The sequence below is a fragment of the Nansenia antarctica genome (assembly GCF_963989245.1).
Source record: "Nansenia antarctica genome assembly, chromosome: 9".
Classification (NCBI taxonomy): Eukaryota; Metazoa; Chordata; class Actinopteri; order Argentiniformes; family Microstomatidae; genus Nansenia; species Nansenia antarctica.
In genome coordinates, this window is record NC_137679.1 from 1964390 (window position 1) to 1989814 (window position 25425).

Genomic DNA, 25425 nt, shown 5'->3' on the forward strand with positions numbered 1-25425 from the left:
AAAATTATTAATGTTAGAAGCCTTTATTTGTATGAAATTGGTCTTTTTTCCCCCTTTTTAAAAATGTCATTATGTATAATTTTATTTTAAATAAAGAATGATGACAATAATGTTACAAAATATTAAATACAAAAAGGTTTTAACCCTCGCCAGACCAATCACAGAGTCCATAGAATCGAAACGAACGCACCTAAAGTGCTCCGGGCAACTGTTTCCGAAGCTCCAGGCATGAGTCTCTAACATACTCTTGTGTGACGTCAGTAGACCAAGTTAAAAAATGATTTTAATTTTGATGCATAAATCATATTATAATGGTAAAAAGGGAAGGCTAATAAACGCTGCGTCGTCAAAGCTGATAGCTGACGTCTAACACGTTCCCTATACAGAAGGCCTATACAGAAATGTGATTAATTGTTGTCAATTTAGCATTAGTTAAAAAATACAGAAAGAGTGGGATGGCCCTACACCTTAAAAAAAGAATTAAAAAAGAAGAAATTACTATGTTCCAAAAAGCGTTCTTGCGCTCTGGCTAGACTCTAGACCAGTGGTTCTCAAACCTCCTCAGGGACCACTAGCCGTTCCACATATTTGATCTGTTCCACCACCAGCACACCTGATTCAACTAATCAAGTACAAACCATAATTGCTTTGCACTTGATTAGTTGAATCAGGTGTGCTGGTGGTGGTGGAACAGATCAAATATGTGGAACGGCTGGTGGTCCCCGAGGAGAGGCTTGAGAACCACTGGTCTAGACGAGCAGATCCGTGTACTTGGTATCTGATCTATAGGCTACAGGGCGCAAGAAGGCATTGGAGAACACAGCCATATGATTCCAACCAAACACCAATATTAGCTCTTCTTCTGTAGCCTACAATATCAATCTGCCAAAACAGAAAAGGAATAAGAGTAGTATATTTACTGTACAGGACTTTTAACATCATCATATTATGGATATCTTAACGGCTGCTGCACTATTCTTTGTGAATCATCAACCACCAACCTCAGATGTAAATACGTTTGATAAAGTTGCATAAAGCTCACCCATGTTGTAGATTTCGTCTGGATGGTCTTGCAACAGAAGGTTCCACAGATAGCTATGATAGCCTCATAGGGTGTAACAGTAAGCCTATTTATACCTTGTTTTCCTTTCCTTTCACTTGCATTATTACCCACACACAATGCAGAGGAGGGACTGCAGAGCATCTGTTTTTACAGGAAATCATAGCTTGGTCAAGAAACATGCTGTCAAGCTCCACCTGATGTCCAACTGATGACTCAGGGAACAAAGTTCAATCATGGTGGCAGAGATCAGATAAGATCAGACTTATAGGCTGCTGTATGTCTGACTAGTTTATTACCCTGCTGTGTTACCATGGTGAAACTGTATTCAGGAGGAGGGCCATGTCAAGTGATCGGTTTTTATTTAAGCAATATCACACAGGAGGGAGTGCTGTTATAATGAATATCAGCACGGCCTCGTACCGAAGACGATCACAGCCGTGCTGCTATTCAGTTCAGCACGACCTCGAGTGTGATATTGCTTTTATACAACAGTTCTACGGCTTTATACAACAGTTACCGGTCATTTAGTAGAACACCTGTGCGGCGGAGTGATACATAGTTAAAAATCCCAGTGCTGTTATACTGTATAGCCTATCAGCACTCATGGAATGCCTCTTGTCCAATCAAATTACTTGGTCGGAACTAACTGTTGTAAAATATAAAACATACTTTATTACGATACACTCATAGGGCAAAGGTACATCATCATCTGTGCATTACATGACACTTTGGGACAGACATTTAATTTGATACAAATCCTTAAACAAAAACAACATGATCGGATCATCAGAATATGGCTTATTATTATTAAGCAGCAAATCATAACACTGTAAAACACCCCCCCCCCCCCCCTCCTCCTCCCCGCTCAAGTGCAACAAATAAAAACATCAGAAACATCCTCTTAAGCAAGAACACAGACGTACAGTAAACATTTTTGTTTTGGCAGTTTTGTTATTGTCTGTGGAAAGGTTCATGATTGGTCAGGGTCCTGGGTTGAGAGGTCAAAGGTCAGGTTCATGATTGGTTGGGAGGTCAAAGGTCAGGTTCATGATTGGTCAGGGGTCAGGGTTGAGAAGTCAAAGGTCAGATTCATGATTGGTTGGGAGGTCAAAGGTCAGGTTCATGCTCTGTCCTGCAGCGAGGTGCACCAGGCGTGTGTGTTGCTGCGGTGAGTCCGCGGTCCCGGCGGTGACGGCGTAGCTGCCTGGTGACACCTCGATGTGGAAGTCTGGAGGCGCCCGCCGTGCCTGCAGGAACAGATGTGCCATCCATTAGATTAGGGTGTTCACACATATCATCCATTAGATTAGGTGTTCACACATATCATCCATTAGATTAGGGTGTTCACACATACCATCCATTAGATTAGGTGTCCACACATACCATCCATTAGATTAGGTGTTCACACATACCATCCGCTCATCCGAACTATCCGCTCACAGACAACAATTAAAAAGAGAGGCTTGAATGTGTGAAAACTGGATGGTCTCTTGCCTTCCCTACTGCACAGCACAGCAAAACAATATATTGTGAAATAAGTAAAACATTTTTGAATATAGATATTTTTTTAGAGAGAGAGAGAGAGAGAGAGAGAGAGGGGAATTCAAGCACTTTCAATGACCCATGTCTATTTTCCAAAACTTTTAAGACCTTGATTTTTTTTCTCTCAAATTCACAAACTTTCAAGGATTTCAAGGACCCGTGGGAAACCCTGTGTATAGAAGTTAAGTAGGTTCAGTTAGTACACAGTGTAAAGTTGCATTGAGCTGTCAAGCTTAAAAGATAAAAGAGGAGATCCGTTTTAAATGCATCATAGGAACCCAATGGTCCTCATAGAAAGCCATGTTAATCCATGCAACTTAATAAGGCTTAAAAGAGCCAAAAGCACTTACTCCTGAGACATTTTCTGACACTTTTACAGCCAAAGAAACAAAAATAAATCCAGGCGGAATGTTTAATTAATGATTAATAATTAATCAGGGTTCCCACACCTTCTGAAACATCACCTTTCAAACAGCACCTTTCAAGGACTTTCAAGACTCAATTCCCTCAAATTCAAGGACCCAACATGGCATAGTTTGAGACAGAACTAGTTGACGAGTTAAGTAAAAACATTTTTTATATATATTTTTTAGAGAGAGAGAGAGAGAGAGAGAGAGAGAGAGGGGGGGGGGGGGGGGGGGGGAATTCAAGCACTTTCAATGACCCATGTCTATTTTCAAAAACTTTTAAGGCCTTGATTTCTTTTTCTCAAATTCACAAACTTTCAAGGATTTCAAGGACCCGTAGGAACCCTGATTAATAATAGGGTTAAAAGGGTTAAGAGAGGTTTCAGTGGGGCAGAACTGGTTGCCAAGCCAGTGCATTGTTGCTGATATCAGTCAATATAAAAGGTAGTAATGTAGTATGTATATTGTTGTATGTAGATCCGCCTTCCCTTGTTCTGTTATCCATTTTGGTTGTGTTATGGTTGTGATGTTCTCAATGTTTTCAACCGGCAATGTGTGTTGTTGTTTGTCTGTGTTTTGTCATGTGTGTGTCTTTTATTGTTTATCCTGTTCTTATGTAATATGTAATGATTATGTATTATGCAATATGTATTATTATATTTGTATTGTATTATTGTATTATGCATTGTGTTGTAACTTAGGACCCCCTCGAAAACGAGATGGTTCATCTCCAGGGGTTTTATCCTAATAAAAGAAATTTACAACAATAAAACGTCAGACTTGTTGATGAAAGCTTATAAAGGTGCACAGGCCTACAGATTATTACTTTGAAGAGCAACATGTAACTTTGCCTTACGTGTTTCCTGGTTGGCAGCGAGGGTCCTGGGCGGCGGTGGTGATATCTACACACGTGGGTTCTTTCGTTCTCGCTGGGCTCCGGAGAAGTCCCTGGCATGTAGAAGTTCTGAAAACATACACCATTTTAATTCCATCAAACACATTTTCACTATGCAATGAAAGAGACCCCGACAACATTAAATCAGGGTTCCCACACCTTCTGAAACATCAAATTCAAGCACTTTTCAAGGACTTTCAAGACTAAAGTCCCTCAAATTCAAGGACCCAACACAGCATAGTGTGAGACAGATCTAGATGAGGATATAATAGGAACTATCCGCTCACAGACAAGATAATGATTAAAAAGAGAGGCTTTTGAATGTAGAGGCTTGAACACTAGATGGTCCACAGCACAGCAAAACAATGTATTGTGAAATATGTGTAAAGTTACTGTGTTAAGTTAAGCAATGTCACTTATCTAATATAATAACGTAAAACATTTTTTTGAATATATATATTATTATTTTTTTAAATTGAGAGAGAGAGGAGGGGCGGGGGGGAATTCAAGCACTTTCAATGACCCATGTCTATTTTCAAAAACTTTTAAGGCCTTGATTTTTTTTCCCCTCAAATGTAGACCATCTGACCTTGCACTGATATGTCGTCTGTGCCATGAACTCTGCTATCATCTCAAAGGCGTCATCCAGGCTTGAACGAGTCGAGTCTCCCTGAAGCTGTGGAGACGAGGAGAGTTTCAGAAACCACCGGAATATTCAAGGTTAATCAAGACCACCAGGACCAAGCTCCGGACCTGGGGTGACAGGGCCTTTTCAGCCGCAGCCCCGTCCCTCTGGAACGCCCTCCCCAACCACATCAGACAGGCCAACACCCTCCCAACATTTAAACAGGCCCTCATAACCCACCTCTTCAAGCTCGCCTTCACCAGTTAACCCTCTCCCCCCCTCCCCTTCCCATGTGTCCCCAGCACTACCTCAATTAGACCCCTATACTTTCTTCTATTTACCTTTTGTTTCTTTTTATTATTACTACTCGATCTTTTCAGTTGTGCGGCCGTACCACCTTGTCAAGCCTGATCTCGTCAGATCTCAGAAGCTAAGCAGGGCTGGGCCTGGTTAGTAACCTGGATGGGAGTCCAAAAAGGGTGAAAGCCTGGTTGCTGTGGCACATATATGTGGCTTGGGGTTGGCATGTTCCCCCCATGTCCACTAGGGGTCTCCTTCACCCCACATGGAAAGACATGCCAAAGTGAACACCCGTCCCTGACCACGATGGGGAAGAACGCTACTTGGTCCCCGGGGCGCCGGGCGTCGGTTCAAGCCGCGCCAAAAGGGCGACCGCTGCCCCTGGCTGCCAGTGGAGGAATGGCAGCCCGGATGGGTTACAAAGGCAGAGGACAATTTCCACCTGGCGACCCGCCGAAGATAGTGCATGTGCTTGTGTTTGTGTGTGTGTTCACCTAAAAACTTGCATGTGTGTGATCAGAGTGTAAAACTGCCGTGTGTGTGGCCATTAAAAGACCATCAAGGTCCGATTTCTCTCAGTTTGTAAAGCGTCTTTGAGTGTCTAGAAAAGCGATATATAAGTCTAATGTAATATTATAAGGAAAAACACATAAAAAATAACAAAAAACAGATAGATAGAAATGAAGACATGTCGTGAGCTTAGAATTATACGGTTCTATCTCCGTTTAGAGTAGTTCAGAGATATTGAGCGTCAAAGTTTTTACATTCCATTATGTTTTGTGAGATGGAACCTTTGTATTTGATGAATTACTAACTCAAACATGTCAACATTTTAAAAAATAACACCACACAGGCATTAATAAACACCTGATGGATCAGATTATGTAAAACACTCAGTTTTGGCCAAAAATGGAGATAGAACCTTATAATTCTAACGTCACGATGTGTAGCAGGCTACCTGGTGAGTCGGAGTGTGACTGCTGGACGGAGCAGAGCTGCTGCACCAGTCTACGGTCCGTCTGGAGGCCCGCTCCAACACCTCGAGGCCCAGTCTGGCCGAGCGGCGCAGGGAGGACTGAACCCCGGGGTCACTCTCCTCCTGAACCCAGGGGTCACTCTCCTCCTGAACCCAGGGGTCACTCTCCTCCATACGCACGGCTCTGCTCCCCCAGGGACACGGACCGTACAACCCCGCCTGCTGGTGAAGTAGCAACATTGTAACAAACCGAAACATACATGACACATCTCTGACATCACAATACTCCTTGTGACATAACCTTAACAGTTTTTTTATTTTTTTATTTTTTTTTAAAACCTGGCTTCATCCAATATTCAGATTTCAGTTATTAATGCATCATTTGCATATTTAAACATAACATTTCAGAAAAACATAAAATAGTTAGCCAGTTAATCACTTAGTTACATTACAACTATTTCATGTTTTTGAAGGCGAGGCACGGCAGGTGAATAGGGTTTTATCTAAAAAATAAATAAATTATAATATCTAATATAATAATAATAATAATAATAATAATAATAATAATGAGATAAAACCCTCTTCACCTGTCGTGCCTCGCCTTCAAAAACACATGTTATGAATCAAATGGCTGCTACGGCCACCAGGGGGCGAGTGTCTGATGGCCCAATATCCCGATTTGTTATATTCATCAACACTTCTGCCAAATGTGGTGCTTGTTGCATCACAACATGAACGATTGTTATGATATATTGAGCTATAGATCCAACAACACAAGCTCCAAGCATGCAACAGCCTGGGTGAACAGTGAACTACTCATTTCAAATAGTTTGTTTTTTAGACGAATGAAAACTTGCAGAAACAGATTTCGGATGAGAGCACATCCATTCCTAGTTAATAGGCTACTCACCAAAACACCAAAACAAGCCACTTTTAATCTCTATCCAATGATATTGTTGATTTGGCAATTTGCGCAACGAGAGATTTGACTTTGCTTCACTTCCAACTCGTTCGCGTTAGTTATCGTGGGTGGACGTACGGGTCGCTCTGGGGATCAAACCTCGTTATTTACTGAACATTGCCCCTCTCTTTGTATTTAATAGGCTTACTGAGAACACATTTTGGATTACATTAAACTGCACGTTATGTTGCATTAATGACTTTGTTGTCAGTAGCATTATTATTATTATTTTAAGATTAAAATGTGTCTTCTTAATTAATGGCGAATGATATCGTTTTTCTTGATTGTTATCTATATATTGTGACATTTGTGAGAATGACAAAATGACTTTGCATCAAAACCAGTATTGTTCTGTATTGCTCTGATTATTCCTTTATGATCTTCCAGTTCACAATTAGTGTTTAATGATCTAAATATAATAAATAATATCGTTATACATGCTGTAACTTCGCATGTTGCAGTACCAATTCCTACCACTAGATGTCCTCATACACATTCTCATTCGAGGAATCACTTTGAATCCCAATCGAGAGTTGCCTGAACGAGGCTTTCGTTTTAATCGCGAATATACTAATGAGATGCCTCTTGTCCAATCAAATTACTTGGTCGGATCTAACTGTTGTATAAAGTAAATTAACCTTTCACCGATTTAACTAAACAGTCTCCACTATTTTCGAGTGGTTCGGAGTTGCATGACAGGGGTCACGGGAGTCGTTGACAGCTCACCTGAGTCGGTTCGCCATGGAGGGTTTAACACACTCACTGGGGTTATTGAGCATACTGTTTCTGTGTACTACGGCAGAATTGAATGGTGAGTAGGCTCATAGTCCATCTCCAGTTAGATCGTGTCAATATTGCTTCTTAAGGTTTAGCATTTGCAACTTTTAGCTATACTTTAGCTATACATTCTGTCACTGTGTGTGTTTTTGGTTTCTTTTTATTATTATTACTACTCGATCTTTTCAGTTTGTAAAGCGTCTTTGAGTGTCTAGAAAAGCGCTATATAAGTCTAATGTCTTATTATTATTATCATTATTATTATTATTATTATTATTATTGTTATTATTATGATTGTTATAATTATTATGATTGTAATAACTGAACAGGCCCGGTGGTCCAGACCAGCCAGGGGGTTCTGAGAGGACGGTACCTGAGTGTGAAGGGCAGGGAGGCGGAGGTGCACTCCTACCTGGGCGTGCCGTTCGCCCAGCCACCTGTGGGCCCTCTGAGGCTGGCCCCGCCCCGGCCGGCAGGGGGGTGGGGGGGGGTGAGGGACGCCACCCAGCAGCCTCTCATGTAAGACCCAGCAAGTGGTGTGTGTGTGTGTGTCTCTGTGTGTGTGTGTGTGTGTGTGTGTGTGTGTGTGTCTGTGTGGTGTGTGGTGTCTGTGTGTGTCTCTGTGTGTCTGTGTGTGTGTCTGTGTGTGGTGTCTGTGTGTGTCTGTATGTGTGTGTGTCTGTCTGTGTGTGTGTGTGTGTGTGTGTGTGTGTGTGTGTCTGTCTGTCTGTCTGTCTGTCTGTCTGTCTGTCTGTGTGTGTGTGTCTGTCTGTCTGTGTGTGTGTGTGTGTGTGTGTGTGTGTGTGTGTGTGTGTGTGTATCCAGCAGCCTCTCATGTAAGACCCAGCATCACATTTTTACATTTACATGTTGGGCATTTAGCAGACGCCTTATTCCAAAGCGACTTACAATCAATACATTTGACTAAGCAAGTGAATCATCAGTTCACCAGTCGTAGCAGGAAGAGTAATCTAGCTCAGGCCAGGGGCCTTTGGCAGTCTCTGTGATAGAAGAAAATATATATATATATTTTTATTATAATATATATAGACACTGGAGAAACAGTACAAGGGTAGAAGTCTTAGGAAACACAGTATAGGGGAAAAGCGTGTGCTAGTATGGCAAGCCGTTTTAACATTTATTAGCTACAATGGATATTCATTACTGATATCTGCAACATAATTTTGCCTAGTCAAAACTCAAATTCAAGATATCTTTAATTATATGTTGACTAATCGAAACTCACATTTTAGATATCTGTAATTATATTTTGACTAGTAAGATTCAAATATATTTTGCCATTCAAGTGTATGGGGTTTGTCATTACAGATATCTACAATTCAGTTGTAGATATCAGCTATTCACATTGTCGATATCTGCAACTGAATTATGACTAGTTGTAATGATTGCTATCTCAAATTGGTGATATCTTTAACTTTCATTCTGCCTAGTCGAAATGTTATTACAGATATCTTAAATTAGAGTTAAAACTAGGCGAAATGACGTTTCAGATATGTCTGTTGTTGTCAGAAAACGCGGGAGCAGCTTCACATCTGCAATGCGCTGTAGATTTCTAGTACAAGCATCTAGTGAACGAATCTCACGTTCACCACAAATCCCTTGATGATATATTCTCTCTATTTCATGGCATTTTCGCGCTATCCTATCCACCACAGCAACCGCCATTGCTTCTGCCAACACTCATCAAATGCTTTGCTGGTCCCGCCAATATCATGAGATACCTCGCATCCTGAGCATCGTCATGCAATACAATTTGGACTAGTCATAATGACGTTTGAGATATCTGCAACTATTATTTTGACTAGTCAAAACTGAATTACAGATATCTGCAATGTCATATAAGGATGTGTGACGAGTTGAGTGTCGTTTTCGGTGACATCACTGCTGATATCTATAATTCAATTTTGACTAGTCAGAATGACGTTATAGATATCTTGAATACAAATTAAAATGTGTGTTTTAGTAAAAATCGAATTACGACTAGTCAAATTTCGCTAATAAATGTTAAAACGGCTTGCCATAGTGCTGGGGGTAGTAGATGTCTCAGGAGGAGCAGTTAAGGTCACGTTAAGGCCACATTAACTCACCAACCGCCAAAGACACCAACTGCCAAAGAGTTCCGGAACACTCAGGGTGTCAGGTCTACCTAGCAACAAGGTTTTGATTGGCTACAAAAACAAAGCATCATAATGTATGCATTTTGGGGTGAATAAACTCACTTTTGGCACCCTAGAATTTTGACAATTTTGGGTGACGTTATTCTCCCTTGGCAGTGAATGAGTTAACAGGCCTTTACATCTCAAATGAGTCTCGGGTTGTATTGGAAGGCTTGAATTAAACATGTTCAGTGAAAAAGAGAACCTTCTAAATTTGCCCAGCTTTGGACAGTGAAACTGTCACCTGTTCCTTTACAAATATGTTCATGTAATTCCGTTAATGCGATATCACCGAAAACCTGATGATATGCCTTTTTTTTTTTTTTTTTTTTAGGTGTGTTCAAGACAGACAGTTGACCATCAAACAATTGGGCAATTTTGCCTTCAATAACGTTTTTCCTGAGGTGTCGGAAGATTGCCTTTACCTCAACATTTACACCCCGGCTAAACCCACTGAGACCACCAGGCTACCTGTAAGTCTAACCCCACTGAGAACACCAAGCTACCTGTAAGTCTACCCAGTAAACAACGAGTCCAATAGACGTCCTCAGGGAAGCCGGAATGTGGGTTCAGATGACGTCTTTCTAGGACGTCCAGATGACGTCTTTAGGACGTCCTAAAGACATCATCTGGACGTCCTAGAAAGACGTCATCTGAACCCACATTCCGGCTTCCCTGAGGACGTCTCTTGGACAATGGACAGTCATTGACTCTCCCTGAATTAGCTGGATAGCTAGATTGCATCAGCAGTCCCATGGCAGGTAAACCCACAGGGGAAATACGGCCTCAGATGTTATAAACAATTTAAAACAGAACTACAGGACATAGAAATATCAGATGAAACAGAACTACAGGAAATAAAAACATCACACTTTACACTCAGGAAAACATTACATCAAATATTAAATCATTAAAATGTGGTCGCTTTGTGGTCAGTGGTCACATGATTGGTTATCTATCAGCCATGATTTCAGTTTTGAAATGGACAGAGTGGACAGAATGTACTGCATGCGTGTCCCAGGTCATGGTCTGGATCTGAAGATGTTTTCACACTGGCTGCTATAGCTAAACAACGCTTCACTGACAGTGACTGACTGACCGACCGTGACTGAATGACATTCAAAGACTTACAACGGCGGGAGTTGGCAAATTTCTGATTCCTGATTTACCACAGCAAGTAATAGACATGTTTTTTTTTTTAAAGATGACAAGAATATTTAATCTAGAAGCTTTTCACCATCAGATTATTAGCGAGTTGTTTGTCCGAGTTTTCTGCCTGTAGAGACTTTTGCTGTGATATGATTGGACAATTTCTATTTTGGGGTCGTGGCTTAGCGATAGGTCCATTGTATGGTTCTTCCCAGGTCATGGTCTGGATCCACGGAGGGGGGCTGTACGCGGGCGCTGCGTCAGCATATGATGGTTCTGCCCTGGCCGCCTACCAGGATGTGGTTGTGGTTCTGGTCCAATACCGCCTGGGCTTGCTGGGGTTCTTCAGGTGAGACTGGGTCTGCTGTCGAACTACACGTGAACGTCCAGTACCCGTCAAAGGTTTGGACACACCTCATCGTTCAATGGTTTCCTTTATTTTTCTTTATTGATATACTGTACTTCTAAAATAATATAAAATATAAAACATATTCTGGTTTGTTTAACACTTTTTTTTGTTTACTGCATCATTCCATATGTGTTCTTTCACAGTTTTGATGTCTTCAGTTATTAATCTACAATGCAGAAAATAATATATAAAGAAAGAAAAACCATTGAATGAGAAGGTGTGTCCAAACCTTTGACTGGTACTGGAGACTGTCAGGAATCTCACTAAAAGATGAAAAGATGGGGCGGCTGTGTCTCAGGAGGTAGAGCCGCCGTCTAATGATCGCAAGGTCGGCAGATCGGCGGTTCGAGCCCCGGCTGGCCACGTGTCGAGGTGTCCTTGGGCAAGACACTGAACCCCATTGCTCCTAATGAGCGGGCCGGCCGGCGCCTTGCATGGTAGCTTGCCGCCATTGGTGTGTGAATGTGTGTGTGAATGGGTGAATGAGAGGCTGTTGTAAAGCGCTTTGGATAAAGGCATAGCTATATAAGTGCAGTCCGTTTTATGAAAAGATGAGACCCAAGTAATCTGTTTTCCGTACAGCACAGGAGACGAGTTCGCCCCGGGGAACATGGGTCTACTGGACCAGGTGGAGGCCCTGCGCTGGGTCCAGGAACACATCCACAACTTTGGGGGCGACCCGGCTGCTGTCACCATATTTGGGGAGTCTGCTGGAGGAATGAGCGTATCTCTACTGGTGAGGATATATTAGATTAGATTAGATTAGATTCACTTTATTGTCATTACATAGTACAAGAAAATGCAACGAAATGATTGTATAATATTTGTATTATTGTACAATACAATTGTATTATTGTATATATGAACGAATGCACGCACACACACACACACACACACTCTCTCACACACACACACACACATCTCTCTCACACACACACACACACTCTCACACACGTCACACACACACACACACACATCTCTCACACACACACACACACACACACTCTCACACACACACACACACACATCTCTCTCTCACACACACACACACACACACACACACACACACACTCTCTCTCTCACACACGTCTCTCACACACACACACACACACACACACACACATCTCTCACACACACTCACACACACACACTCTCACACACTCTCACACACACACACACACACACACACACACATATCTCTCACACACACGCATTTCATGTATGATTAAGCACATTTTAGACAATACACTTTAATCAATTTCAATATACTTGATAATATATGTGGGAAAACTGTTCTCTATCGGATATGATATTTAAAACATAAGCCATAATAATATGACATTCTTGTCTTTTTCTCTATATCAAATATTGTGATTGAATATAAAAAAACTATAAATATATCATGAATATATTTTGTTCAAGATATATTTGGAAAGCAATACTTTGTGCATGTTTTTAATCCAGTTTTGATAGCCTGAACAATTCCAGAAAGGCAAAAAATGAATAGTTCTACAATGTTTTCATTGTTTATATTGATATAATTTTTGTCCATGTTTTTCTTTTATAAAATACATTCAAATACATTCAAATACATTCAAATACATTCAAATACATTCAAATACATTCAAGGCTCAGACTACTTCATACTGGGAGACTTCAGACATGTGAAACTGACTTTATTTATGTAACATTACCAGCTCCTCTCTCCGTTGTCTGCTGGCCTGTTGCATGGTGGGATAGCGGAGAGTGGCACAGCAGAGATGGATGTTCTCCTCAGCCCCAACCCCCTCCCTCTGGCCCAGGTCTCATATTTCATTATTATTATTATATTTATTTAAATGTTTATATGTATATTTACCGTCTTACCACCTAATTCACTTCCATGACCTATCACTAAGCCACGCCCCCTTTGAAAACTCGGACAAACAAACAACAAACAAACAACAAACAAACAACAAACAAACAACGCTTCACTGACAGTGACTGACTGACCGACCGTGACTGAATGACATTCAATGACTTACAATGGCGGGAGTTGGCACATTTCTGATTTCTGATTGACCACAGCCAAGTTATAGACATGTTTTTTTTGTTTTTTTTTAAGATGACAAGAATATTTAGTCTAGAAGCTTTTCACCATCAGATATTAGCGAGTTGTTTGTCCGAGTTTTCTGCTTGTCGTGACTTTTGCTGTGATATGATTGGACAATTTCTATTTTGGGGCGTGGCTTAGCGATAGGTCCATTGATATCCTGTGTCTTGCTAATAGATGGTGGCGAACGCATCTGGATGTGATGATATCTCCAATACAGAGAAGATGGCAGATTGCGTGATGAAGCTGTCTGTGGATGACATACTGAACTTTATAAAACAGGTGAGATATCCTGGACACCGACCTAACATTAGCACCGATGTTTCTGCTAATATCAAATATGATACTGTATGTCATTCAGCAGACCTTTTTTATCCAACGTGATGTAGAGGACAGTGAGAGCATACATGTACATGTTTTGTATAGAATACATGGTCCTCCTGTAGCAGGGCATAATACAGGGTTCCCATGGGTCCTTGAAATCAAGGTCTTAAAAGTTTTGGAAAATAGACATGGGTCATTGAAAGTGCTTGAATTCCCCCCCCCCCCCTCTCTCTCTCTCTCTCTAAAAAAAAAAATATATATATATATATTTAAAAAAAATACTTTAGCTCGTCAACTAGTAAATAAGTCTCTGTATTGCTTAACTTTACGCACATTTCACAATATATTGTTTTGCTGTGCTATGGTAGAGAAGGCAAGAGACCATCTCGTGTTCACACATTCAAGCCTCTCTTTTTAATTGTTGTCTGTGAGCGGATAGTTCCTATTATATAAACTCTCATTTAGATCTGTCTCAAACTATGCCGTGTTGGGTCCTTGAATTTGATGGAATTGAGTCTTGAAAGTCCTTGAAAGGTGCTTGAATGTGATGTTTCAGAAGGTGTGGGAACCCTGATAATAGCACCTTCAATAAGGTCATATCACGGGTACATCTCTGAGTGTTCCCTTATGCTGCCGACAATAAACTACTAAAGACCTTAGAGGTCAATAACTTATGTTCATACTTTCTGGAGGACTACTGTTATTTGTTGGGTAATGTTGACTTAACGTCTCTCCTTTTTATCTGGCAACTTCTAACTATTGAACATTTCAACCATTTTTTTTTTTTTAGAATCCGATATTATTTGGTGTGACTGTTGATGGACAGTTCCTGCCCAAGTCAGCGAAGGACATTTTCCAAAATCACGAGATGCACAAAGTGCCGTTTATTAATGGAGTAAATGATGACGAAGGTGGCTGGCCGGTAGCAAAAGTGAGTTTGCTTTGAACAATGATGCACCCCGCCTCTGGAACTCTCTCCCTCAGCCACTCAGAGACTCACCCTCACTCTACACTTTTAAATCCCACCTCAAAACCTCCCTGTTCTCCCACGCATACAACCTCCCCTACCCCTAACCATCTCCCCTAACCCTGCCACCCCCCCTCTCCCCCTGGACATGCATACAACCTCCCCTACCCCTAACCATCTCCCCTAACCCTGCCACCCCCCTCCCCCCCTGGACATGCATACAACCTCCCCTACCCCTAACCATCTCCCCTAACCCTGCCACCCCCCTCCCCCCTTGGACATGCATACAATCTTCCCTACCCTTAACCATCTCCCCTAAACCTGCCACCCCCCTCCCCCCCTGGACATGCATACAACCTCCCCTACCCCTAACCATCTCCCCTAACCCTGCCACCCCCCCCCCCCCCCCCCCCCTCTGGACATGCATACAACCTCCCCTACTCCTAACCATCTCCCCTAACCCTGCCACCCCCCTCCCTGTTTGTTAACTCTGTGTTCTATGTGCTCATGTTATCTGTTGCTTGTTGTTTCTGTGTTTTCCGTTTCTCCCATATTGTCAGCATCTTTGAGCCCCGGAAAAGCACTTTATAAATATAACAAATTATTATTATTATTATTAATGATTTATGTCAAAATCTATATTAGGCATAAAGTTATTGGTTTCTTTGTAAAAAAAGATTAAAAAAATAAATACATGTACAATTGGTCTAATCAAATGGAAAGAGTTCCTTAGTGAAAGTGTTGAGATCAAATGTGTTGCTGAAGTTTACTCATGACGAGTTTAAATGTTATTCCTTTTTACATATCGTGAGCTTAGAATTATAAGGTTCTATCTCCGTTTAGGGCAGTTCAGAGATATTGAGCGTCAAGGTTTTTACATTCCATTATGTTCTGTGAGATGGAACCTTTGTTTTTTATGAACTACTAACTAAAAATATTGTTTTAAAAATTACACCACATAGGCATTAATAAACACCTAATGGATCAGATTATGTAAAAAACTACATTTTGACAAAAATGGAGATAGATCCTTATAATTCTAACGTCACGATATGTTGCCATAGATTACTAAGGTTTTGCAATGATTTCTTCCCCCTTTCTAAACATCATTAGCCTCGTAGCATAATTGCCTAAGTTACGCTTCACTTGTGGTCAGCCGAGCCATCTTTGTATGTAGTGTCAAACATGCCTCTGTCAAAGAGATGACTTGGGCAGATAGTGATGTTGGAATGTAACAAGCATTCTGATAGGCTGATGTCATAGAGGCAATAATGCCCAGTGAATCAGCAGTGTTAGGAGAGGAGAGTTAGGCAGATATCTACATTTGGACAAAATATGACTCAGGCAATTATGCTATGAGGCTAAGGATGTGTGATATAGGATATAGGACAAGCTAATGCAGAGTGTGTTCTCTTGGCAGCTGTTTGGTCCTCCGGGCTGGGAGGGGGGGGTGGACAGACAGCAGGTGATGCCTCTCCTGGCCGTGTTCTACCCTGATGTAAGACAACACCTGCTCACCTGTGTCAGGTGACATTGCGTAACATTTAAAAGGAAGCAATTGACCATGAGAGGAAGGGGATTGTGGACTCATTCACCACTGGTACAGGGTTGTGGCACGAGGCGAAGCCGAGTAGGAAAACCCTGTACAGTGGTAAATGTCTCCACAACCCCTGGCCTCGAACGGTCAATTGCTTTTCTACAACAGCCACCACAACCACCACAAAAATGTATGTACTGTACCAATCCCAGATTGCCCCTTTAAAGCAACACACAATGTCATTATAGGACATGATATGATTCGATACTGTAGATTTTCTATATCAATTTCTACAACAGCGTGTTTGGATACTGGATTCTGATTGGCTAGCAACAGTGGTAAATATCTCAACGACCCACAGTTCAGACCGCATTTCCAGTATCAATGCGCCTCCCAATCAATCTGATTAAGAACACCTGTGCTGACCTACAACGCAATGGTTGATCTGGTTTATGGGACTATATTCTGTGGCGGAAGGATATATGTATTCTGAAACGATTAATGATTGTAAATACATGAATTTAATGTTACAATTGTGTCTTTATTTTTTATATTATTATGTGGTGGCTGTTGTAGAAAAGCAATTGACCATTGGAGGGCGGTGGGGTTGTGGACTCATTTATCACTGGTACAGGGTTTTCCTACTCGGCTTCGCCTCGTGCCACAACCCTGTACCAGTGGTGAATGAGTCCACAACCCCCTTCCTCTCGTGGTCAATATTGCTTCCATTGAATATTGTTCTCCTCCAGCCCAGAGACCAGTGGACAGCTGAGCTGGTGGCTGATGAGTATCTGGGAGCCGCTGGAGATCGGGCGAGAATGAGGGACGGGTTCACTGAGCTGGTTGGGGACCTGATGTTCACCATCCCAGCCCTGAAGACAGCAAACCACCACAGAGGTACCAATTCAAGATTCAGGGACATTTAACACTAGAACAGCCATCGGTGGGGACATTTAACAGTAGAACAGCCATCGGTGGGGACATTTAACAGTAGAACGGCCATCGGTGGGGGACATTTAACACTAGAACAGCCATCGGTGGGGGACATTTAACACTAGAACAGCCATCGGTGGGGACATTTAACACTAGAACAGCCATCGGTGGGGACATTTAACAGTAGAACAGCCATCGGTGGGGGACATTTAACACTAGAACAGCCATCGGTGGGGACATTTAACACTAGAACAGCCATCGGTGGGGGACATTTAACACTAGAACAGCCATCGGTGGGGACATTTAACACTAGAACAGCCATCGGTGGGGACATTTAACACTAGAACAGCCATCGGTGGGGACATTTGACCCTGATCAAAATTTCAGGACCCCTCCTTTCATGACTTGTCCTAGATATGTGCGTTCTACCACCCCAGTATCCTTACATTTTCAAAACCCCATCAGGATAAGCTAGTATGAAGCTATTTTGCAGTTTTTCTGTGTTGGAGGCAGGCTAATTTACAAGCCGGCCAACTAGTGGTCGTTGTGTGTAAATAGCAGCTTCCCATTGTAAAGACTATGGTCATTTGACCCCTGAGGCGGCTCTTATAGTAGGTAAAGTAGGCACGGCTGTTCCAGTGTTAAATGAAAGGATTGCTACAAAGCTTAGTGTTGTTGTCCCACCTACACCCCCCCCCCCCCACAGATGCAGGCGCCCCTGTGTACCTGTATGAGTTCCAGGAATCTGCCAGCACTCTGAAGAAGATGAGGCCAAGCTTTGCCAGGAGTCAACATGGAGACGAGATATCTTTTGTCATGGGCTACTGCTACACTCAATCCCATATCACAATAGATGGTAAATACTCCATCTAATAGCTCTGCCCTAATAATGAAAACATAAAAAAATATGAAATATATATGTACTGTATATGCATATTATTTCTTTAGCCTGTTCCCCCCCCCCCCCTTCTCTCATTGATACTGAACAGTATTTCAACATTCAACACCAGCTCTCTTCTAACTCTGCAACTGTTCCTTCTCAGGCTCGTGCACAGAGGAAGATGAGCAGCTAAGCAGGACGATGATGAGCTACTGGGGCAACTTTGCTCGTACAGGGTAGGAATCTGCTCTCCATCCAGTTTCCTAGTTAGAGTTAAAGACGATGTTTTCATAATGTTAAATACTCTATATAATTCTGTGAAGGTTAAAACAGGATTATCACTGTGTAAAACTTTGCACAGCCTGTCTCTGGGCATCTGTTAATGATTGTGTGAACCTTGTACTCTGGACTCTGTTTATGCCCCTGCTTATCAGATTTCCATGACACTTTTCGAAAACAGGTTTTGGTCGCCTCACGGCCACGTCTGTTAAATGATTCGTTCTGAACACCACCCCCTTTTCTAGGACTCTGATAGGATCACAAACTGTCTCCTCCTTTCCATTCTGTATGAGAACTGAACCACATGTGTGCCTTTCTGTTAAGAATAAAATGACCTGCTTTTGCAAGATAAGGCAGTCTGAATTTGGAGTCTCTAAGGGGAGACTTCGCATTCATTCTCCTTGCAAGAAAATAACGATCATGATGAACTCCGTGTCTCTTTGTTGTTTAAAGTCTACTACGGTCTGTTTGAACTAGCGACGGGTTAGCATGGCTTGCTTTACAAACAAGCTGAACAGAATATAGCATTTAGAACCAGAACGAACCCGACATTTGGTCCTTCTGAAGCCGGATCTCAAGGTCGCCTGATGGGGGAAGAAGATTCGACACACCGAAGTCTGTACAGCCCGGGATCGAGCGAACCCGGAGAAAGTCCTGGAACGTGAATTCGCTCCAGGCCGGTGACGTTAGATGTCGAACCTTTCTCCTCCAAAAGGACGGCTGACGAGATCCAGACCAAGACATAAGCAACAAAGACCGGTAAATATAATAGAAACTATGAATGAAAGTGAATTATAATAGAAAAAGAAAGATTGCAATCGAAATGAATAGTCTATCTATCCTAAATTGTACAAAATAGGAGTTGTTTGACATGCAAAAAGAATCCACTTTAAAAGACAGCTGTATATCTTTTTATGCTATGTAAACAGTAGACTAATGGAAATTAGACTGTGGAGTTTGACATACGAAAGGAATCCACTTTGATAGATAAATGTATATCCTTTTCGTGTTAGGTAAACAGCAGACTAAGAATGGAACTGAAACTATGACTGAAAGTGAGAATTAGAAAAGTGTAGAATTAGAAAGTGTATGTGTTAGAATTAGTGCAAGATTAGGGTTACTGTATGATCAGTAATAGACAGAGAGAGCAGAGGAGAAAACTGCAGGTGGGGGCTGTGGTGTGTGTGTAAGAGATAAGAGAGAGTGTGTGTGTTTAAGACAGAGAGAGGGAATGTGTGTTTGAGAAAGAGATAAGAGGGAGTGTGTGTGTGACAGAGAGAGCGAGTGTATGTGTGTGTGTAAGAGATAAGAGAGAGTGTGTGAGAGAGTGTGAGAGTGAGGAACAGAGAGAGAAATGAGAGGACCCAACTAATCACAGACGTGTGTATGGTTGTGTTTAAACTACAGGGAAGTGGTTTCAGCTATAAAAGAAAAGACAGGGCAAGAGGGCAAGAGAGAGAGAAATGTTAAAGTTGTTTAAGGACGAGGGTGAGGAGAGAGAGAGAAGGAGAGAAAGCAGGAGACTAGGAGACGAGACTAGGAGACAAGGAGAGGAGACGAGGAGACTAGGAGACTAGTAGAGGAGTAGAGGAGACTAGGAGACTAGGAGACGAGACTAGGAGACGAGAATAGGAGACTAGGAGACGAGTAGAGGAGACGAGGAGAGGAGACTAGGAAACGAGTAGAGGAGACGAGGAGAGGAGACTAGGAGACTAGTAGAGGAGTAGAGGAGAAGAGGAGACGAGGAGAGGAGACTAGGAGACTAGTAGAGGAGTAGAGAAGACTAGGAGACTAGGAGACGAGAAGAGGAGACGAGGAGAGGAGACGAGGAATAGACAGACAGACAGGAGACAGACAGACAGAAAGAGAGGAATAGACAGACAGACAGGAGACAGACAGACAGACAGAGAGAGAGAGAGAGGGAGAGACAGACAGACACAGACAGACAGAGAGAAAGAGAGAGAGAGAGAGAGAAAGAGAGAGAGAGAGAGAGAGAGAGAGAGAGAGAGAGAGAGAGAGAGAGAGAGGGAGGGAGGGAGACAGAGGACAAACTGCTATTTTATTTTTAGTGTGACCCCCTCCTGATCCACAGAACAGAGACCAGGGGAGTAATACGAATTTGGACGAATGACAAAGTTTATAGAATAGATGGGAAAATTGTATTACCACAAAGCCTCTACAAACAGCAGCTAATTTGATACATGGTCTTTTTAATGACATGTATCAAAAAGCAGGGAAGGTGATTGACAGGGATTAATGCACATTTTCACGTATATAATTACACACAATTTAAAAAAAAAAAATTGTGATAATGGCGCACATTTCGTGAACGAATTGATCAAACACAGTGTCCAAACACCTGGACATTGAAGAGTGTGTTTCTCTAATGGAAACACACATGACAATAAAATTGAGACCTATGGGTTTGATATGAATGAATGAATGAATGAAATGAATGAAATAAATGAAATTAATGAATTTGAAATAGTAAATGGAAGATTAGACTACCCATAGTAGACGACAATAGGGAAGTATTGATTGATTGATTGAAAACTTTATTAGAAGATTTGCAGAAGCAAGTGACATGAAAGTACATATTTCAATTGGGGTCCTTGATACTCAATTCATCGTTATATGTAAAGACAGCAGATTTGGCAGAAACAGAAAACACACTGGTGGATGGCTATTTAGGAAATAGGAAATAGCCAGAACAAATGATCAGCCAGTCCCTTCTGTTTCCTACAGGATCGAGAATACAACCTGATGACCAGATCCTCATCGACGAGATGGAAGGAGGACACTGGCGCAGCCCGCGGTGGGTTGGGCCATTTGGGGTGCTGCTGAGCATCTCAACTGCTGTCAAGATCGCAGAACGAGATACACAAAAGCCATTTAAAGAAATTGACATTGTTCCCCCCGAACGACGGGTAGTGGTGGAAGCCCGGGCTACAAAGGGGTTATTCATTTAGTGAATATTACGTCTCAAACCCGGTGAAGAATTCTTCAGATCCACTACCTCTTAGAATGAGGGGACCAAATCCTCCCGACGACCCAAACGAGACGCCCGTCCAGGCACACGACCCAGTCTGGGGCAGTAATGTCCTAGATGACATAGAAACCCTGAACTATCAATCAGAGACATTTGTAAACGCATCCCTTACGAACTGAATGACTCTTGACCTATCGACTGCAGTGGCAGGAGGAACATGTGTGATGCTTGACATCAAATGATTGTTTGTTGTGTCTTCCCCTGCTTCAAAGCTATGACTAACAAACTGATTTCAGGAATATTTGGAACCTAAGTACCTAACCCAATTTGAGAAACTCTAATCCAAGTTGAGATTCATGTGTGATCTGTACGGCGATGTTGAATGACAGTTAAACTAGAAAATATGAAAGAAAGTTAAAACGACCTGAATAAAGAGAGAATGTTTGTATCGTGATAAATTATGAAAAACAGCAGGGAAATGTTAGAGTTAAAGACGATGTTTTCATAATGTTAAATACTCTATATAATTCTGTGAAGGTTAAAACAGGATTATCACTGTGTAAAACTTTGCACAGCCTGTCTCTGGGCATCTGTTAATGATTGTGTGAACCTTGTACTCTGGACTCTGTTTATGCCCCTGCTTATCAGATTTCCATGACACTTTTCGAAAACAGGTTTTGGTCGCCTCACGGCCACGTCTGTTAAATGATTCGTTCTGAACACCACCCCCTTTTCTAGGACTCTGATAGGATCACAAACTGTCTCCTCCTTTCCATTCTGTATGAGAACTGAACCACATGTGTGCCTTTCTGTTAAGAATAAAATGACCTGCTTTTGCAAGATAAGGCAGTCTGAATTCGGAGTCTCTAAGGGGAGACTTCGCATTCATTCTCCTTGCAAGAAAATAACGATCATGATGAACTCCGTGTCTCTTTGTTGTTTAAAGTCTACTACGGTCTGTTTGAACTAGCGACGGGTTAGCATGGCTTGCTTTACAAACAAGCTGAACAGAATATAGCATTTAGAACCAGAACGAACCCGACACCTAATGTTGTACTTTTATATCATTTTATACTGAGAAATTGAAGTCTCTCTACAGTTTGGTGAATCTAGCAGCACTCAAGGAAGGCCCATTTCCTTCCTGTAAGGGATGGGCCAAGATCTGTGGCGCAGTGAATCATTCTGACTATGGACAGGAGGGCCCATAACTTGTGCAATCACAGATTTGTATAATATGATTGGTTCCCAAGAATGGTGACCTCATGACCAAGGACAGTTCTATAAATATGAGTCCCGCCCATCGTTGGGGGCTTTTTGTCTTTTTGTCTGCTCTTTTCTCTCTGCGCTCATGTGACTTTGCTTAATAAAAGGCCTCTTTTAGGAGACAATTGATTTGAGGTCTTTGTGCTTTATAAGTTTTACTCAATCTATTAAGAATCAATTTAATCCCTTTAATCCCTTATATGTTAGTGTCGTTAATCCACGACACTAACATATAGAATGCCTCTTTGGAAATCCCTTGTGTTTACTCTGTGTGTGTGTGTGTGTGTTTACTCTGTGTGTGTGTGTGTGTGTGTGTTTACTCTGTGTGTGTGTGTGTGTGTGTGTGTGTGTGAGCAGGTCTCCTAACGGGGAGGGCCTGGTTCGGTGGCCTCAGTACGGTCCAGAGGGAGAGTACCTGGCCATCGGCCTGCAGCAGCTACCTGGGCGGCACCTGAAGAGGGACCGCTTCACCTTCATGACTCAGACCCTTCCTGAGAAGGTGCGTCTGGGTCTGGAGAAGATGGAGCTGTAGGTCACTCTTCCCTCTCTCTCTTTCCTCCTCCTGATTCTAGCTCACTCAACTTCCACAAGGGCTCAATACTTTGATGATGAATTGTAGGTATTTTAGTGAATGTAAAACTGTCGGTTATGATATCGAGTGGGTTCTTCGTCGCTTCAATTGTCGTCCTATGGCAAAAAAAAACGGAAAACGTTTTTTTTTTCTCTCACAACAATGGAGCGGAATCGATCTGGATGACAGTTGAGTTCGAAGATCCGCGGAGGCGGAGCCCCGCTGTCGTCACGGCGACAGGTCTCGTCTCAATTCCAGGCAACCAGAGACTGTTTCTCTCTTTGATTTTCGTGATTTGATTTTTGTGGGGTAGGGGAGAGAGGAGAAGAGGAGGAGAGCCTACCCCACGCACCTGACTTTGTTGTTTGGCCTGTGCGTCTTTCCCCCCCCCCCCCCCCCCCCCCCCACCTAGTCCAGCACCGTAGGTCCCTGTGGAGGGGAGGGAGATGAAGGGTAGCACCAGGGGTGGCTACCTATGGGAGTGTCATCACGTGTGCAGTGCAGTACCACTGTACCCTATTGGTTTCTGATTGCAGTGCCTTATTATTATTATTATTATTATTATTATTATTATTAATATCGAGTGCAGTGTCCCCTTTTGATAATTCCCTCTAATGTTCTCTTGTTGATGTTAGCAGGGCCCTCCCCAAGCTACCAGGGTATAGTGTGGGGTTTCCCCTTTTTCACTGTTGCAGTTATGTCTCCTCTTGATAGTAGACCCACCTGTAAGGGCTGCTCATCACCCATAGTGTAAGCCAGGGAAGGGTAGTGATTGTGCTGGGGGTGGGTTGGAAGGGTGGATTTAGTCCATTTGTATCGATTTGAAAGTAAATGTCTAACATGGAATTTATAATAAAGCTGATTATTTGTATGCGCTTGTCCTGGTCTTGTGTGTGAGGGTGTGTATTGGAGAATCAAATATTCTGTGGAGGGAAGGTGTAAGGGTGTTCACCAAACTCTAAGACAGATCAGCCTAGTAAGTAAGTAATGTTTATATATGAATGAATGAATGAATGGTCTTTATTGTCATTGATATAGTACAGGTACCAAACAACGACATTTGGGAGGGGGGGCTCCCCTGGTGCTAGGAAAAAAAAACTAAAAACAAGAAGGGAAAAGAGCTGGTTTACATAAATAAAGGCTATGTACACTATCCACTATACTATACTATACAAATAAAACACTGTGCTGTACTCTATGCTATGCTATACCTATTCTAACATTTCCCATCTCTGAACCTTATGTACCCGAGGGTTGTCATATTGGACATAGTGTTATTGCACATTCATTTAAAGTGTCGCAGTTTGCAGGTTTGAAATGTTCACAGTTGTGTTTCAGTATTGCACTTGATTTCAATCTAGTAGCTGCCATCAAATTGTCTAGATTGTCCAGGGCCTAGAACCTAGGTCTTTGCTGTGTTCAGGGCCTGAATGGCCCTGGGGTAGAAGCTGAGCTTCAGTCTGTTTGTCCTTGCGAACATGGTCCTGAACCGCCTGTCCGAGGGCAGCCGAGCAAAGTGTTCGTACCCAGGGTGGGATGGGTCTCTGGAGATCTTGAAGGCCTTCCTGAGGCAGCGTGTGTTGTACAGCTCTTCCAGAGAGGGGAGGGAGGCGCCGGTGATCTTCTGGGCCGATCTCACGACTCTCTGTAGCGCATTCCTCTCTGCGGCTGTGCAGCTGGAGAACCACACGCAGATGCAGTAGGTGAGGATATAGTATATATAGCACACATCTACAACTGTTCAGTGCTTTAAGAACAATCAAAAGTATCAATACGGGAGCGGTGGAGTGAAACCAGGATTGGGGTTATGGTCACACATTTAGAGGTAAACCTAGGTAAACAGTGTGTTCCTGTTTACCTAGGTTTGTGTGTGTGTGGGTGTGTTTTCATCTAGAGATGTCCTTTTCTTTCTCCACATCTCACCTCACGGAACAGACCTGCTCAGTACGAGGAGGATAGGAGGATAGGAGTGTTCCGCTCTCTTCACCGTGTGTTTCTTCAGGACTGTGAGGAGGATAGGAGTGATAGGAGTGTTCCGCTCTCTTCACCATGTGTTTCTTCAGGACTGTGTTTGTGCTGCTATCGCTCTGGTTGGCAGGCAGGGTCCTTCCTGCTCCCATCGGCCATATGGACCAGACTCTCCTGGAAACATCCCTGGAAGAACTGAAAAAGGTTTCGTGTAAGGCAAGTTGACCTCTACAACATTGGGTTAGGGTTAGGGGTAGGCTGCTGTAAAAAGTCAGCTCTCGATGACATGTTGCATATATTATGCATAATATATATATTATATATATATTCAATCTCAGGTT

At 42.4% G+C, this 25425-nt stretch overlaps 2 protein-coding genes across 3 annotated transcripts; one reads left to right on the forward strand and one right to left on the reverse strand.

The window, feature by feature from the left end:
* Positions 1 to 2132: 2132 nt before the first annotated feature.
* Positions 2133 to 6834, reverse strand: akip1 (A kinase (PRKA) interacting protein 1). 2 transcript variants are annotated; one of them, XM_080538983.1, is made up of 5 exons: positions 6719 to 6834; positions 5791 to 6027; positions 4497 to 4583; positions 3869 to 3976; positions 2133 to 2310 (listed from the first exon to the last, which is right to left on the reverse strand). In XM_080538983.1, exons 2-5 carry the CDS (start codon positions 5980 to 5982, stop codon positions 2140 to 2142), a joined length of 558 nt encoding a protein of 185 aa, XP_080395109.1. In that variant the 5' UTR covers positions 5983 to 6027; positions 6719 to 6834; the 3' UTR covers positions 2133 to 2139. The 2 variants fall into 2 exon arrangements, with proteins under 2 accessions (XP_080395109.1, XP_080395110.1); XM_080538984.1 differs by lacking the exon at positions 4497 to 4583.
* Positions 6835 to 7482: 648 nt separating this feature from the next.
* LOC308165038 (fatty acyl-CoA hydrolase precursor, medium chain-like) lies at positions 7483 to 23473 on the forward strand. Its single transcript, XM_080539139.1, has 13 exons — positions 7483 to 7580; positions 7876 to 8065; positions 10058 to 10196; positions 11088 to 11221; positions 11864 to 12017; positions 12979 to 13083; positions 13551 to 13655; positions 14488 to 14628; positions 16085 to 16162; positions 16951 to 17098; positions 17841 to 17990; positions 18178 to 18250; positions 22903 to 23473. Exons 1-13 carry the CDS (start codon positions 7511 to 7513, stop codon positions 23075 to 23077), a joined length of 1662 nt encoding a protein of 553 aa, XP_080395265.1. The 5' UTR covers positions 7483 to 7510; the 3' UTR covers positions 23078 to 23473.
* Positions 23474 to 25425: the final 1952 nt, after the last annotated feature.

Bases quoted from the DNA above. Each gene is read 5' to 3' on its own strand.
- akip1 (XM_080538983.1), bottom strand. From the start codon at position 5,982: ATGGAGGAGAGTGACCCCTGGGTTCAGGAGGAGAGTGACCCCTGGGTT. The intron at 4,584-5,790 runs GTAGCCTGCTAC...TCGTCTCCACAG, and splicing joins GTCACACTCCGACTCACCAG to CTTCAGGGAGACTCGACTCG. The intron at 2,311-3,868 runs GTAAGGCAAAGT...CTGTTCCTGCAG, and splicing joins CGCTGCCAACCAGGAAACAC to GCACGGCGGGCGCCTCCAGA.
- LOC308165038 (XM_080539139.1), top strand. From the start codon at position 7,511: ATGGAGGGTTTAACACACTCACTGGGGTTATTGAGCATACTGTTTCTG. The intron at 13,084-13,550 runs GTCTCATATTTC...TCTTGCTAATAG, and splicing joins ACCCCCTCCCTCTGGCCCAG to ATGGTGGCGAACGCATCTGG. The intron at 16,163-16,950 runs GTAAGACAACAC...GTTCTCCTCCAG, and splicing joins TGGCCGTGTTCTACCCTGAT to CCCAGAGACCAGTGGACAGC.